General features: G+C 46.3%; 1 protein-coding gene across 2 annotated transcripts in view; it reads left to right on the forward strand.

The window, feature by feature from the left end:
• LOC106567541 (netrin receptor UNC5D) overlaps window positions 1-14,359 on the forward strand; it is a 354,474-nt gene extending 340,115 nt beyond the window's left edge. For both annotated transcript variants that reach the window (XM_014136944.3, XM_014136955.3), the window contains 4 exons: window positions 1,621-1,770; window positions 4,118-4,282; window positions 4,799-4,977; window positions 11,215-14,359. In XM_014136944.3, the coding sequence (XP_013992419.1) occupies window positions 1,621-1,770; window positions 4,118-4,282; window positions 4,799-4,977; window positions 11,215-11,461 (741 nt within the window). In that variant the 3' untranslated portion in view covers window positions 11,462-14,359. The remainder of the gene's footprint in view (window positions 1-1,620; window positions 1,771-4,117; window positions 4,283-4,798; window positions 4,978-11,214) is intronic.
• Window positions 14,360-16,096: the final 1,737 nt, after the last annotated feature.

The following is a 16,096-nucleotide window of genomic DNA, read 5'->3' on the forward strand; positions in this document are numbered from 1 at the left end:
TCAGTTAAGAACAAATTCTTATTTACAATTACAGCCTAGGAACAGTGGGTTAACTGTCTTGTTCAGAGGCAGAACGACAGATTTTTACCTTGTCGGCTCGGGGATTCGATCTAGCAACCTTTCGGTACTGGCCCAACGCTCTAACCACTTGGTATGCACCTGTGAGCAGTGCAGTCACGCACGCACGCACGCACGCACGCACACACACACACACACACACACACACACACACACACACACACACACACACACACACACACACACACACACACACACACACACACACACACACACACACACACACACACACACACACACACCTCTGACAGCAGCCAGTTGCTTTGAGGCTATGAGTTATGCTCCAGAGAGGTTGTGATGTGACAGAGCTTGGCTCACTAGAGCAGCTTTGGTTCTGTCCGCATCAGTCAGAGGGCAGCCTTGCATGGTAAATAGAGAGAAATTGCATTCGGGAACCCACCAGCCAATTCTCTACGTCTCTCTCTGTCACTCTGCCCTGTTTATTTGTTCATTTGTCCAGTTTTGGTGGTTTTTGTTTGAACTTCATACGACAAATTATTTCCCTTGCGATGCCGAGCAAAGAATCGATCAGGGACAATTTTTCAATTTCCACGCGCCTTTCCTTTTGTGATGGCGACGGCAGACATTCAAACACACAGACACACACACATGTACGCACACATACACACACACGTACCCACACACGTATGCACACACACAACCAAACACACATATATGCGTACACACAGACAAACACAAAGACACACACACAGTGTCACACACACACTCTCACACACACACACTCTCACACACACACACACACACTAATGCTCCCGGTCTCCATAGAGAAGCGCAACAATACCCACAGATAAGAACCCAAAAAGCGCGAAATCACCTAAGTCCTTTCATCAATAGCAAACGCCATTCGGGAAGATCAGGCTTGATTTCTGTCTCTGTGTGTGTCTGAAACAGCATTTCAGGGGTATTGTGCTCCCTGATTTTATTCATTGGACATTTTGTTGCCAGGATTTGCTTCGTTTATTCTTTAATTGTTTGTTTGTGTGTTTTGGGGGGTTTCATTCTATGCGTGAAATTATTATGGAATTATTTCTAGTTGTTAAAAAAAGCATTTTAAGCAATTCTTCCACTTGCTTTCTCTTGCAGAAGAGGCTAACTGAATGCCTAATCTCCCCATGAGCTGTTTAATTCAACTGTTTAGAGCTGTTCAGATCTTCAGGGGGGAGTTAGTTGTTCAGAGCACTGTTTCTTAATTCAGTACAGATAGAGGAGAGTGATTGTATTAATGACTGAGTAATATTGGTTTTCTATGTTGTGTAATCTATGTATACTGTACTTAAATGTTAAATGCTGTAAACACACAAAAAAATCACGTAATTCTCACACTTTTATCTCACCTTTCTCTCCACCCCTCATCTCCCTTCTCTCTCGCTCTCTCCCTCCCACCTCCTTCCGCACCGTCCCTCTTCCCCCAACACCTACGCCTCTCTCACTCCTCCCTCTGTCTCCCACTCCTCCTTCCCTCCCCCTCCTCCTCCTCCTCCTCCTCCTCCTTCACCAATGTTCTCCCCTCTCCCCTATCAGGAAGTGGCGTCGGTGGAGCGGGTGAAGGGCGGTCGTCTCCTGGAGGAGCCCAAGACGCTGCTGTTCAGGGGGAACTCCTTCAGCCTGCAGCTCTCCATCCAGGACATCCCCCAGTTCCTCTGGAGCATCAAGCCTTTCACCACCTGCCAGGTAGGGGAGGGCGGAGTGTATGTGTGTGGAGGGGAATTGTTTGTGTGTGTTGAGAGTGGGTGTAGGGGTATGGGGGTGTGTGGTGGTGGTGGGGGGGGGGGGGCAGTTGCGTATGTGTGTGCATGCGTAAAAACACCATCATTTGAGAAACCTTCCATCAGTCTTCTCCTCCATCAACCATCCCTTCACCAGTCCTCTCCTCCATCAACCATCCCTTCATCAGAGTCCTCTCCTGCATCAACTATCCCTTCATCAGAGTCCTCTCCTCCATCAACCATCCCTTCCTCAGAGTCCTCTCCTCCATCAACCATCCCTTAATCAGAGTCTTCTCCTCCATCAACAATCCTGTCTTCTTACTCTGGGGTCACAGCAAAGAGCAGGGACTGTGGCAAGGGCAGGGGACAATAACTATCTCTTCCACACACACACACACACTTCCACACAAAACTAAATGAATGACTTCTAGGCACACACACACAGAGACACACATTTCCTTATCTTCCTAGGGGTGTGCGTGGTGCATGTACTGTGCTGCTCTGTGATTTTACGCCCTCCAGTGACATCCCATTAGCAGAATTAGCCAGAATATCAACCAGCTCTCCTGGAGCAGAGAGAGATGGAGAGGGAGGGAGGGAGGGAGGGAGGGAGGGAGGGAGGGAGGGAGGGAGGGAGGGAGGGAGGGAGGGAGGGAGGGATAGGGAGGGAGGGAGGGAGAAATACCTGAGGCAAAGGTCAGCGAGAGTAGAAGCTCAGTGAACAGTTTATTAGGTACACCACCCCATTCACGAAAATGGTTCATCGTACAGACAGTGAGTCGCGTGGGCATGGCTTGCTATATAAAGCATTCAGTTACTGTTCGACTGAATGTTAAAATGGGCAAAACAAGTGACCTATGCGACTTTGAGCGTGGTATGATCGTTGGTGCCAGGCGCACCGGTTCCATCTCAGAAATGGCCGGCTTCCTGGTCTTTTCATGCACAACAGTGTCTAGGGTCTAGCAAGAATGGTGCGACAAACAAAAAACATCCAGTCAGCATCAGTCCTGTGAGCGAAAACATCTAGTGGATGAGAGGTCAAAGGAGAATGTGCAAGCTAACATACGGGCCACAAACAGGCAAATAACGGCACAGTACAACAGTGGTGTCCAGAACAGCATCTCGGAACGCACAACTCATCGGTCCTTGACACGGATGGACTATTGCAGCAGATGACCACACCAGGTTCCACTCCTATCAGCTAAAAACAAGAAGAAGAAGCTCCAGTGGGCACACGATCACCAACACTGGACAATTGAGGAGTGGAAAAACATTGCCAACCTGGTCCGACGAATCCCACATCATGCTGATGGCAGAGTCAGGATTTGGCGTCGGCAGCATGAGTCCATGGCCCCATCCTGTCTACTGTACAGGCTGGTGGAGGTGGTGTAATGGTGTGTGGAATGTTTTCCTGGCACACGTTAGGTCCCTTGATACCAATTTAACAATGTGTCCATGCCCGAAGAATTCAGGCTGTTCTGGAGACAAATGGGGGGTCTGACCCAGCACTAGATGGGTGTACCTAATAAACTGTGTGTATATCTAAGATCTAATAAATTACTATTATTATTCTAGAGCTGTACTCTACGTCTGCATCCCATATAGCAGTCTATTCCCTTCACAGTGGACTAGTTTTGACCAGAGCCTAAGTAGTGTACTATAAAGGTAAAAGGGTGCCATTTAGGATGCAGCCTAAAGATGTACTCAATAGGAAGCTCTCATGTCATTATCTATCATTATTTGCTTGAAGGATCCCAAGAGAGTCTGATTCGTAGTTGTGTTTGTCATTAAATCTATGACCACACAGTATATAGGAACGGAATTGACTTTTAAGGACAGAAAGTTGACTAGGCCATCTCCAATTCAGTTTGCTCATGGGTACACAACCCCATCCCCAAGAGGCTGCTGATTGTATTTCCTTCATTGATTCGCAGAGGTTGTTGAGTGGGTAAAGAAACCATTGACCTGGTCTGGTCTGAACTAATAATTAAAGGTGAAATAGAGGAAAGGGGGCAATGCAATTAGCTGGCATTCAGGCATTGTATTTAGTAAATATTGTCATCCAGGGTCTGTATTCAAAATGCGCCTCAGAGTAGAAGTGCTGATGTTGGATCAGGTTCCCCCCGTTCATGTAATCTTATTCATTATGATCTAAAAGGCAACATGGATACTATATCAGCACTCCTACCCTGAGACTCTTTGTGAATACTGGCACAGAGCTAGATTAGGTCTATAGTTTATTTCATGTATTGATCTCACTCGCTCTCTCTCCCCCTTTCTCTCTCTCCCCCCTTCTCTTTCTCTCCCTCTAGGAGTTCTCGTTCTCTCAGGTGTGGGCTAGTAACCAGCGGCCCCTGCAGTGTGCCTTCTCATTGGAGCGCTACAGCCCCGCCTCCTCCCAGCTGTCCTGTAAGATCAGTGTGCGTCAGGTCAAAGGTCAGGAGCAGATCCTCCAGGTCTACACCTCTGTGGTCGAGGTAAGGGGAGGAGTGTGTGTGGGAGGAAGAGTGTGTGTGTGGAATTGTGTGTATACAGTATATGGCAGGCAGTGTGTTTGTCGGGGGGGGGGGGGGGGGGGGGGGGGTTGTTTGTGTGTGTGCAAGTGCGTCCATGTGCATGTCCATCTGCAAAATTGTGCGTGTGCGTGCATGCGTGTGTGTGTACGTGTGTGTGTGTGTGTGTGTGTGTGTGTGTGTGTGTGTGTGTGTGTGTGTGTGTGTGTGTGTGTGTGTGTGTGTGTGTGTGTGTGTGTGTGTGTGTGTGTGTGAATCCTGTATGGAGCTGATGCTGTGATACTAATAGGCTCTCTCATTAGAGTGAATGTCTCCTGATTTTACTGAAGGGCTTTTCTTAATGAAGCTCGCAGGGGCCTCTTGATATATAGATTGCATTGAGTTAATTCTTTGAAGCCATATAATCTTATGTTATCTGTAGAAAAGAAATGGTCACTCTAACACCGATCATTTTTATGCTGCAATGGTTTCTGCCTCCAGAGTGAAAAGGAGGTAGTCCCCTTCTTCACTCAGTCGAACTGTACCACCATGTCGCTGACGGGGTCCAGGGCCTTCAAGATCCCCCTGTCCATCCGCCAGAGGATTTGTGCCACCTTCGACACAGCCAACGCCAAGGGCAAGGACTGGCAGCTGCTTGCACAGAAACTCCACATAGACAGGTGAGATACCATATGCACTTGCACTTGCACACACACACACACACACACACACACACACCACACACACACACCACACACACACACACACACACACACACACACACACACACACACACCACCACACACACCACACACACACCACACACACACACACACCACACATACACACTCCCTGCTTTACTATACACCCAGAAACTCTGGGTCCCCATCCTTGATTGGTAGTCCAACTGTTGTATTGGCCCCTCCAATGTTCATCATGTTTGACTAGCAGCCACCATTTCAGTCCATTTAATTTAGGGATTCTAATACGTTTTATTGAGCTGGATTAATTATTATTTTATTTTTATTTTATTTCACCTTTATTTAACCAGGTAGGCAAGTTGAGAACGACCTGGCCAAGATAAAGCAAAGCAGTTCGACACATACAACAACACAGAGTTACACATGGAGTAAAACAAACATACAGTCAATAATACAGTAGAAAAATAAGTCTATATACAATGTGAGCAAATGAGGTGAGATAAGGGAGCTAAAGGCAAAAAAGGCCATGGTGGCAAAGTAAATACAATATAGCAAGTAAAACACTGGAATGGCAGATTTGCAGTGGAAGAAAGTGCAAAGTAAAAATAGAAATAATGGGGTGCAAAGGAGCAAAATAAATAAATAAATACAGTAGGGGAAGGGGTAGTTGTTTGGGCTAAATTATAGATGGGCTAAGTACAGGTGCAGTGATCTGTGAGGTGCTCTGACAGCTGGTGCTTAAAGCTAGTGAGGGAGATAAGTGTTTCCAGTTTCAGAGATTTTTGTAGTTCGTTCCAGTCATTGGCAGCAGAGAACTGGAAGGAGAGACGGCCAAAGGAGGAATTGGCTTTGGGGGTGACCAGAGAGATATACCTGCTGGAGCGCGTGCTACAGGTGGGTGCTGCTATGGTGACCAGTGAGCGGAGATAAGGGGGGACTTTACCAAGCAGGGTCTTGTAGATGACCTGGAGCCAGTGGGTTTGGCGACGAGTATGAAGCGAGGGTTTGTACTTGTCCACATATTCTAAGTCAGAACCGTCCAGAGTAGTGATGCTGGACAGGCGGGTAGGTGCAGGCGGCAATCGATTGAAGAGCATGCATTTAGTTTTACTTGTATTTAACCTCTTACATCTAGATGTTCCGCTAGCGGAACGCTGCTCCAATATCCAATGATAGGGCATGGCGCGAATTACAAATTCCAAAAAAATCCCAAAACTTCCATTTTTCAGACATATGACTATTTTACACAATTTTAAAGACAAGACTCTCCTTTATCTAACCACATTGTCCGATTTCAAAAAGGCTTTACAACGAAAGCAAAACATTAGATTATGTCAGGAGAGTACCCAGCCAGAAATAATCGCTCACCCATTTTTCAAGCTAGCATATAATGTCACAAAAACCAAAACCACAGCTAAATGCAGCACTAACCTTTGATGATCTTCATCAGATGACACTCCTAGGACATTATGTTATACAATACATGCATGTTTTGTTCAATCAAGTTCATATTTATATCAAAAACCAGCTTTTTACATTAGCATGTGACGTTCAGAACTAGCATACCCACCGAACACTTCCGGTGAATTTACAAAATTACTCACGATAAACGTTCACAAAAAACGATTTTAAAATAGCTTTTCGGTGAAAGCACATTTTGCAATATTCTGAGTAGATAGCCCGGCCATCACAGGCTAGCTATTTTGACACCCACCAAGTTTGGCCCTCACCAAACTCAGATTTACTATAAGAAAAATTGGAATACCTTTGCTGTTCTTCGTCAGAATGCACTCCCAGGACTTCTACTTCCACACCAATATTGTTTTTGTTCCAAATAATCCATAGTTATATCCAAATAGCGGCGTTTTGTTCTTGCGTTCAAGACACTATCCGAAGGGTGACGCGCCGGCGCGTATCGTGACAAAAAAATTCTAAATATTCCATTACCGTACTTCGAAGCATGTCAAACGCTGTTTAAAATAAATTTTTATGCGTTTTTTCTCGTAAAATAGCGATAATATTCCGACCGGGAGACGTCGTTTTCGTTCAAAGACTGAAAATGTAAAATGGACTCTTCACGTGCACGCGCACGCCCGTTTCATTGTTCTCAGATCGACCACTATCCAAATGCGCTACTGTTTTTCAGCCAGGGACTGCAGAGTCATCATTCCCCGTTCTGGCGCCTTCTGAGAGCCTATGGGAGCCTTAGAAAATGTCACGGTACAGCAGAGATCCTCTGTTTTCGATAAAGATGCCCTAGAAGGCCAAGAAATGGTCAGAGAGGGCACTTCCTGTTTAGAATCTTCTCAGGTTTTGGCCTGCCATATGAGTTCTGTTATACTCACAGACACCATTCAAACAGTTTTAGAAACTTTAGGGTGTTTTCTATCCAAATGAAACAATTATATGCATATTCTAGTTTCTGGGCAGGAGTAATAACCAGATTAAATCGGGGACGTTTTTTATCCGGCCGTGAAAATACTGCCCCCTATCCTAAACAGGTTAAGAGCAGTTGGAGGCCACGGAAGGAGAGTTGTATGGCATTGAAGCTCGTCTGGAGGGTTGTTAACACAGTGTCCAAAGAAGGGCCAGACGTATACAGAATGCAGTCGTCTGCGTAGAGGTGGATCAGAGACTCACCAGCAGGAAGAGCGACATCATTGATGTATACAGAGAAAAGAGTTGGCCCAAGAATTGAACCCTGTGGCACCCCCATAGAGACTGCCAGAGGCCTGTACAGCAGGCCATCCGATTTGACACATTGAACTCTATCAGAGAAGTAGTTGGTGAACCAGGTGAGGCAATCATTTGAGAAACCAAGGCTATTGAGTCTACCGATGAGGATGTGATGATTGACAGAGTTGAAAGCCTTGGCCAGGTCAAGCACAGTATTGTTTCTTATCGACGGCGGTTATGATATCGTTTAGGACCTTGAGCGTGGCTGAGGTGCACCCATGACCAGCTCTGAAACCAGATTGCATAGCGGAGAAGATGCGGTGGGATTTGAAATGGTCGGTAATCTGTTTGTTGACTTGGCTTTCGAAGACCTTAGAAAAGCAGGGTAGGATAGATATAGGTCTGTTGCAGTTTGGGTCAAGAGTGTCCCCCCTTTGAAGAGGGGGATGACTGCAGCTGCTTTCCAATCTTTGGGAATCTCAGATGACACGAAAGAGAGGTTGAACAGGCTTGTAATAGGGGTTGCAACAATTTCGGCACATAATTTTAGAAAGAAAGGGTCCAGATTGTCTAGCCCGGCTGATTTGTAGGGGTCCAGATTTTGCAGCTCTTTCAGAACATCAGCTGACTGGATTTGGGAGAAGGAGAAATGGGGAAGGCTTGGGCGAGTTGCTGTGGGGGGTGCAGTGCTGTTGACCGCGGTAGGGGTAGCCAGGTGGAAAGCATGGCCAGCCGTTAAAAAATGCTTATTGAAATTCTCAATTATAGTGGATTTATCGGTGATGACAGAGTTTCCTATCCTCAGTGCAGTGGGCAGCTGGGAGGAGGTGTTCTTATTCTCCATGGACTTTACAGTGGCCCAGAACTGTTTTGTGTTTGTGTTGCAGGAAGCAAATTTCTGCTTGAAAAAGCTAGCCTTGGCTTTTATAACTGCCTGTGTATATTGGTTTCTAACTTCCCTGAAAAGTTGCATATCACGGGGGCTGTTCGATGCTAATGCAGAACGCCACAGGATGTTTTTGTGTTGGTTAAGGGCAGTCAGGTCTGGAGAGAACCAAGGGCTATATCTGTTCCTGGTTCTAAATTTCTTGAATGGGGCATGCTTATTTAAGATGGTGAGGAAGGCATTTAAAAAAAATAACCAGGCATCCTCTACTGACGGGATGGATTCAATATCCTTCCAGGATACCCGGGCCAGGTCGATTAGAAAGGCTTGCTCGTTGAAGTGTTTCAGGGAGCGTTTGACAGTGATGAGTGGAGATCGTTTGACCGCTGACCCATTACGGATGCAGGCAATGAGGCAGTGATCGCTGAGATCTTGGTTGAAAACAGCAGAGGTGTATTTAGAGGGCAAGTTGGTTAGGATGATATCTATGAGGGTGCCCTTGTTTACGGCTTTGGGGTGGTACCTGGTAGGTTCATTGATCATTTGTGTGAGATTAAGGGCATCAAGCTTAGATTGTAGAATGGCTGGGGTGTTAAGCATGTCCCAGTTTAGGTCACCTAGCAGCACGAACTTTGAAGATAGATGGGGGGCAGTCAGTTCACGTATGGTGTCCAGAGCACAGCTGGGGGCAGGGGGTGGTCTATAGAAGGCGGCAACGGTGAGAGACTTGTTTTTAGAGAGGTGGATTTTTTAAAATAGAAGTTCAAATTGTTTGGGTACAGACCTGGATAGTAGGACAGAACTCTGCAGGCTATCTCTGCAGTAGGTTGCAACACCGCCCCTTTGGCCATTCTATCTTGTCTAAAAATGTTGTAGTTAGGGATGAAGATTTCAGAGTTTTTGGTGGTCTTCCTAAGCCAGGATTCAGACATGGCTAGGACATCCGGGTTGGCAGAGTGTGCTAAGCAGTGAATAAAACAAACTTAGGGAGGAGGCTTCTAATGTTAACATGCATGAAACCAAGGCTATTACAGTTACAGAAGTCATCAAAAGAGAGCGCCTGGGGAATAGGAGTGGAGCTAGGCACTGCAGGGCCTGGATTCACCTCTACATCACCAGAGGAACAGAGGAGGAGTAGGATGAGGGTACGGCTAAAAGCTATGAGATTTGGTCATCTATGACGTCCGGAATAGAGAGTAAAAGGAGCAGGTTTCTGGGGGCGATAAAATAGCTTCAAGGTATAATGTACAGACCAAGGTATGGTAGGATGTGAATACAGTGGAGGTAAACCTAGGCATTGAGTGATGATGAGAGAGATATTGTCTCTAGAAACATCATTGAAACCGGAATAATTTATGTTTGCTCTGGGACCGACGTTAGCCAATAGTCACTCGTATAGCAGCTAGCTAGCTGCAAGATCCAGGTGTAAATGTCCAGAGCTTGCGATAGAAATCCGGGGAAATCCAATAATGATACTGCAAGGTCCAGCAATGTGTCTCAAGTCTATTTTGTTGCTCTATTGCCTTGGTCAATGTGTTTGCAAATGACTCATTTTGAAATTACAAAATTTGAGAAAAGATCAACCTTGACTGCATCAACTCTACCAGTCTCCCTATGGATGTGCCTAGTCATTTGCATAATGGTTGGCTTTTTATCTGGGCCTTCGCCACTGTGCCAGTCTTTATCTGCTAACACCAAGCAACCCTACCAGTGACCAGGTCACAGACACACTCTGCTGATCTCATTATAGATCTGTACACACACACACACACACACACACACACACACACACACACACACACACACACACACACACACACACACACACACACAGTCTTGTGTAACTAACCTTGTAGGGACACACAATTCAGTCCCATTCAAATTCCTATTTTCCCTAACCCCCAACCCTCCATCCTTCCCTCCATTATTTCTCAAGGATGTTGGCGATTTTAGCGGTAATGGGTGATCTCTATTCCCCCAGCAGAAGAAGAAACAGTCAATAAGGAGTGTGGAAAAGGGGAACCAAGCTTACTGAATAAAAGTGTGACATAAGCCGTGTGACCAGGAATGTCCATGTGCATCAAATCATTTTCCAGCAAACTGTCGGAAAACAAACGTGGGGCGTTTTGGAATGGGAGAAGAATTTAAGGTGCATTTTCGACCCAGTGGAAGCCACCAGCAGCATGTAATGAGAACGTCTGTACCTTGTTAAGTGGATTTATCTTATGTTAAGCAATTATTTATCTTGGTATGTGGGAGCATCATCACCACACCTTAGACAAAAAGGGAGGGAGAGAGGTCGAGCTCTACTGTAATGAAACAGTGCCCTCTGGTGGATGTGAGTTATAACAACAGCTGAGGTGGCGATATAGCAGGAAGTTTAAGCTGAATTTGACATTCAGCATAATGATCTCAACAATATGCAATATGCATGTATTTTTTTCCTGCTTCCTTTTCATCATCTTCTTTTTTGGCCAGTGTCTCCCAAACCTCATCCTGAGTAACCAGTTTCTTTTATTGGATCTATTCCAGAACAAGCATACCTGAATCATCTGGTTAACTACTCATCAAGCTGCATTCTACATTAACACTCTCTCTCTCTTTCTCTCTCTCTCACTCTCTCCCCACCTCGCTCCCTCCCTCCCTCCCTTCAGGAACCTGTGTTACTTTGCACGTCAGGAGAGCCCATCAGCGGTGATCCTCAGCCTGTGGGAGGCCCAGCACCAGGACACAGGGGACCTGGACTCTCTGGCCAGCGCCCTGGAGGAGATCGGCAAGGTCCACTCCTCCACCCACTCCACCTCCAGTAGGGCCACCACGCTGACCACCACAGGGACCACCACAAGGACCACAACTACCCTGGGCTGCAGCACTGAGGAGCTGGACACTGAGTTCACCTAACAAGGGGAGGAACGGACGAACTGGAGCCCCAGTAGAGGACCACAAGGCTGGGGATGAATGGATGGACCCTAAGAAGGAGGAGTACATACAGAGAACTCCAGTAGACTAATCCAGCCAGTGGAGGATTTGGGCCCGAGAGCAGAGAGGACTAAGGACTAAAGGGGAAAAAACGAACTACTGTAACTAAAGTCAGAAACCACCAGGCTGTATGGAGGGGGAATAGGGACAAGATGACAGGGGAACAAGGGGTGCTACAGAAGAAGGGTACAAGGGAGAGAGGAAAAGGGCTGAGGGGGCCCAGGGACAAGGGTTTGAGAGGAGAGGAACGCAGGCCAATGGCGAGGGGTGGAAAAGGAGACGGTGGTAAGGGAGACAGGGACAAGATAGCAGTGTTCAAGAGATAGGGGTTCTAGAGGTCCTGGTCAAGAGGGAAGCTATTGTTGTTTAGGTAGACACAGAGGAACTAACTAACCAAGGGACTAAACCACAAACTAGTCAAAAAGTAAACCTCAACTGAACCACAAACCAACAAGAAACACTCTTCCTAACCTGGACTATTAGGTCCTGTCCCTCTAGCCATTCACCTGGGAAGCCAGAATGCTTTGTGTTACGTGAAGTTGTTGTCGTTTATTTTATATTTATAATATATTTTCTTTATTTTCTTGTGTCTTTCCTGCACAGTGATGGTGTGTTCAGTGCATAGGCCTACTGTGGAACCAGAGAGAAACAAGGAACACTTTCGAAGTATTCAGATGTTGACAATATTTATGAAAAACAGTCAGTTATGACATCTGTCATATGATGTCACAAACATTTGGTTTACCCACACCTAGGCTCTGTTCCAATACCCACACGAGCATGCATTCTACTTAGAATGAAGCATTGTATTGGGGCATGCATTCAGTGTGGTATGCTGGTGTGGATATTGGAACGTAGCCAATATGTCATTTTACTGAAAGTCACTGTAAAACTTCTGGTGACACACTAGAGCAGTGAGAGTAATTAAGAAATGCATATCTGCAGATGAATGAAAGCGAATGTGTTAGGGATGGGCCAAACCTTTCCCTCGCTGTCACATGGGTAAGATCAACACACAAGCAGAATGGCAATTTGGCATGGTTTTTTTTTACCTACATTTATTGGCCCGAAAATTAATTAAAGTGATTAGAGTATTTATGTGTGCTGTTAACCCTTAAAGGGATAGTTCAAGATTTTGGCAATGAAGCCATTAATCTACTTCCCCATATTTAGATGAACTCGTGGATACCATTTTTACATATCTACGTCCAGTATGAAGGGAGGTAGTTTCGTGAGCCAATGCTAACTAGTGTTAGCGCAATGACTAGAAGTCTACAGGAACCGATAGCATGCTAGCTGTAAACTTCTAGCCGTTGCGCTAACGCTTGTTAGCAATTGCACCAATGCTAGTTAGCAACTTTCTTCAAACTGAACGCAGATACATAAAAATGGTATCCACGAGTTCATTTGACTCTGGGGAAGTAGATAAAGGGCATTGCCAAAATCCGACTTATCACTTTAAACTCTTGCTCCAGTGGTGCTGTAGGCCAAATCAGAAAAACGAACTAACTAACCCTTAGCCTACTAACAGAAAATGCAAACCCAATATTTTTCATCCTCAAAAAATCCCCCGCCCCCCCCCCCCCCCACACACACACACACACACACAAAATAATACAACAATTAAACTGAGGAACAGTGTGCAAAACTGCCATACTATTGTTTCATGGAATTGACAGTGTTTTTACATGCCAGTACCAAATTATAGTAAGCTCTCCAGTCTCCACTACCTAAAGTGTGGGTCACACCAGGCATGTGACAGAGGTGACCCGCACTTTGTTATAGCATTTAAACCCATCAAACACAATCGGAGGAGCTGCAGCTAGGAGATGATGAACTGACACACTCTGGGCAAACATGCATACACACACATACACCATGTGTGCACACACACACTCACAACCACACACACACAGTTCCCCAATGTGGTGAGGTGTATGCCTAAATGAACATGCAGACGGATGTCACTACAGTGATTGTCTTAAGGAGCTATCTATAGACAGGGTGAGTGTGCGTGTGCGTATGTGTGGATGGATGTGTGCACACCTGCAGTGAGTGTGTGTGTGAGTGTGTGTGAGTGTGAGTGTGTGTGTGTGTGTGTGTGTGTGTGTGTGTGTGTGTGTGTGTGTGTGTGTGTGTGTGTGTGTGTGTGTGTGTGTGTGTGTGTGTGTGTGTGTGTGTGTGTGTGTGTGTGTGTGTGTGTGACATGACTTTGAAGATCTGTCTTTGTCCCGTTGGAGAATCCAGCCTAGTGCTAGTATTTGAGTTTATCCTGGTGTGTAATGTATGTATCTCGCAAGCTACTGTCTTTAGATCTGTATTCATTTGGAGAAAATAAAGAAACAGTACTGAGTAAAACCATATCCATTTGTCAGAGATATACTGATATTTTCATCCAAAAATGTATCGCTTTTATTCTGAGCTGCTTTTACATAATCGGCCTTTCCTTACTAGGAAGAAACATACCTTTGAAATCTTAGAGATCCTACTTAGTTCTCATACTACAATTATTATATTTTTGTTTAGAGTAAAGAGTAACGACTGAAAATAGTTGAATAATGATTTTATCCTGAAAATATTATGTATACAGTGAGGGGCATTTATCATTCATTTAATGAATTAAGCCATGAAAGTTCTGTAAACATTTTATGACGCTCTACATTTTGAATGTTTATGTTAATCAGGTTAATAGTACGATGATTATTATTCTGCTTATCACTATTTGATGTATATTTTAGCAGATTTTTGTTCTATTTTTTCCTCAACATGATTTGCAAATGTATATACTCTATCATGTTTTGAAATAAATATGCAGTGAAATTCCCTTGTTTTCTTTGGTCTAAAAATTAGATTTTATTGTAGGCTGGGATTTGATTGTAACGGCTGTCGTAGAGAGGGGACCAAAGCGCAGCGTGTTGATTGCTCATGATGAATATTTATTATAACTCAAAACACTAAAGGAAAAATAACAAAGAGAAAAACAAAAGCGCACAGATCTGTCAGGTACCTAAACTAAACAGAAGACAACTACCCACAAACACAGGTGGAAAAAACCTCTACTTAAGTATGATCTCCAATTAGAGACAACGAGGACCAGCTGCCTCTAATTGGAGATCATCCCAAAAAACAACAACATAGAAATAGATAACTAGACCCTAAACTTAGAACTACAAAACATATAAAAACACAAAACACCAGCTGACACGCCCTGACATACTCTACCATAGAAAATAACATCTTACTATGGTCAGGACGTGAAAGTACCCCCCCCCCCCCAAAGGTGTGGACTCTGACCGCACCTAAACACAACAACAACCCCCCCCCCCCCCCCCCCAAAAAAAAAAAGGGAGGGTAGGGTGGGTAACTCCTGTCTATGGCGGCTCTAGTGCAGTCCACATAACCTTATCCTCCAGCGGATCCTCCAGCAGAGGAGGTGGCTCCGTTTCGGGGCGTAATCCCCGCTCCACCCGCTGATCCCTCTGCTTCAGTACCACCGGACCGTGGATCGTCGTCGTCGGAACCGGACTGTAGATCATCGCCGGAGGTTCTGGGCTACAGGCCGCCGCCGGAGGTTCTGGGCTGCAGGCCGCCGCCGGAGGTTCTGGGCTGCAGGCCGCCGCCGGAGGTTCTGGGCTGCAGGCCGCCGCCGAAGACTCTGGGCTGCAGGCCGCCGCCGAAGACTCTGGGCTGCAAACCGTCTCAGGAGGTTCCAGGCTACAGGCCGTCTCAGGAGGTTCCGGGCTGCAGGCCGTCGCTGGAGGTTCCGGACTGGGGAGCGTCGCTGGAGGCTCCGGACTGGGGAGCGACGCTAGAGGCTCCGGACTGGGTAGCGTCGCTGGAGGCTCCGGACTGGGGAGCATCGCTGGAGGCTCCGGACAGGGGAGTGTCGCTGGAGGCTCCATGCCTTGGATCATCACTACAGGTTCCGCGCCATGGATCATCACTGGAGGCTCCAGGCCATGGATCATCACAGGAGGCTCCAGGCCATGGATCATCACTGGAGGCTCCGGGCCATGGATTATCACTGGAGGCTTCGTGCCATGGATCATCTCTACAGGCTCCGGGCCATGGATCATCCCTACAGGCTTCTTGCCATGGATTATCCCTACAGGCTCCGGGCCATGGATTATCACTGGAGGCTCCGTGCCATGGATCATCCCTACAGGCTCCGGGCCATGGATCATCACTGGAGGCTTCGTGCCATGGATCATCACTGGAGGCTTCGGACCATAGATCATCACTGGAGGCTTCTTTCGTGGAGCTGGAACAGGTCTCACCGGACTGGGGAGATGCACTGGAGACCCGTGTGGCTCAGTTGGTAGAGCATGGTGTTTGCAATGCCAGGGTTGTGGGTTCAATTCCCACGGGGGACCAGTACGGATAGAAATGTATGAAATGTATGCATTCACTACTGTAAGTCGCTCTGGATAAGAGCGTCTGCTAAATGACTAAAATGTCAAATGAGACCAGGTGCGCAGAGCTGGCACAGGGTATACTGCGCTGTGGAGGCGCACTGGAGGGAGAGTGTGAGGAGCAGGCACAGGATGTACTGGGCTG

Source organism: Salmo salar, chromosome 01, assembly GCF_965601325.2.
Source record: "Salmo salar chromosome 01, fSalSal1, whole genome shotgun sequence".
Classification (NCBI taxonomy): domain Eukaryota; kingdom Metazoa; phylum Chordata; class Actinopteri; order Salmoniformes; family Salmonidae; genus Salmo; species Salmo salar.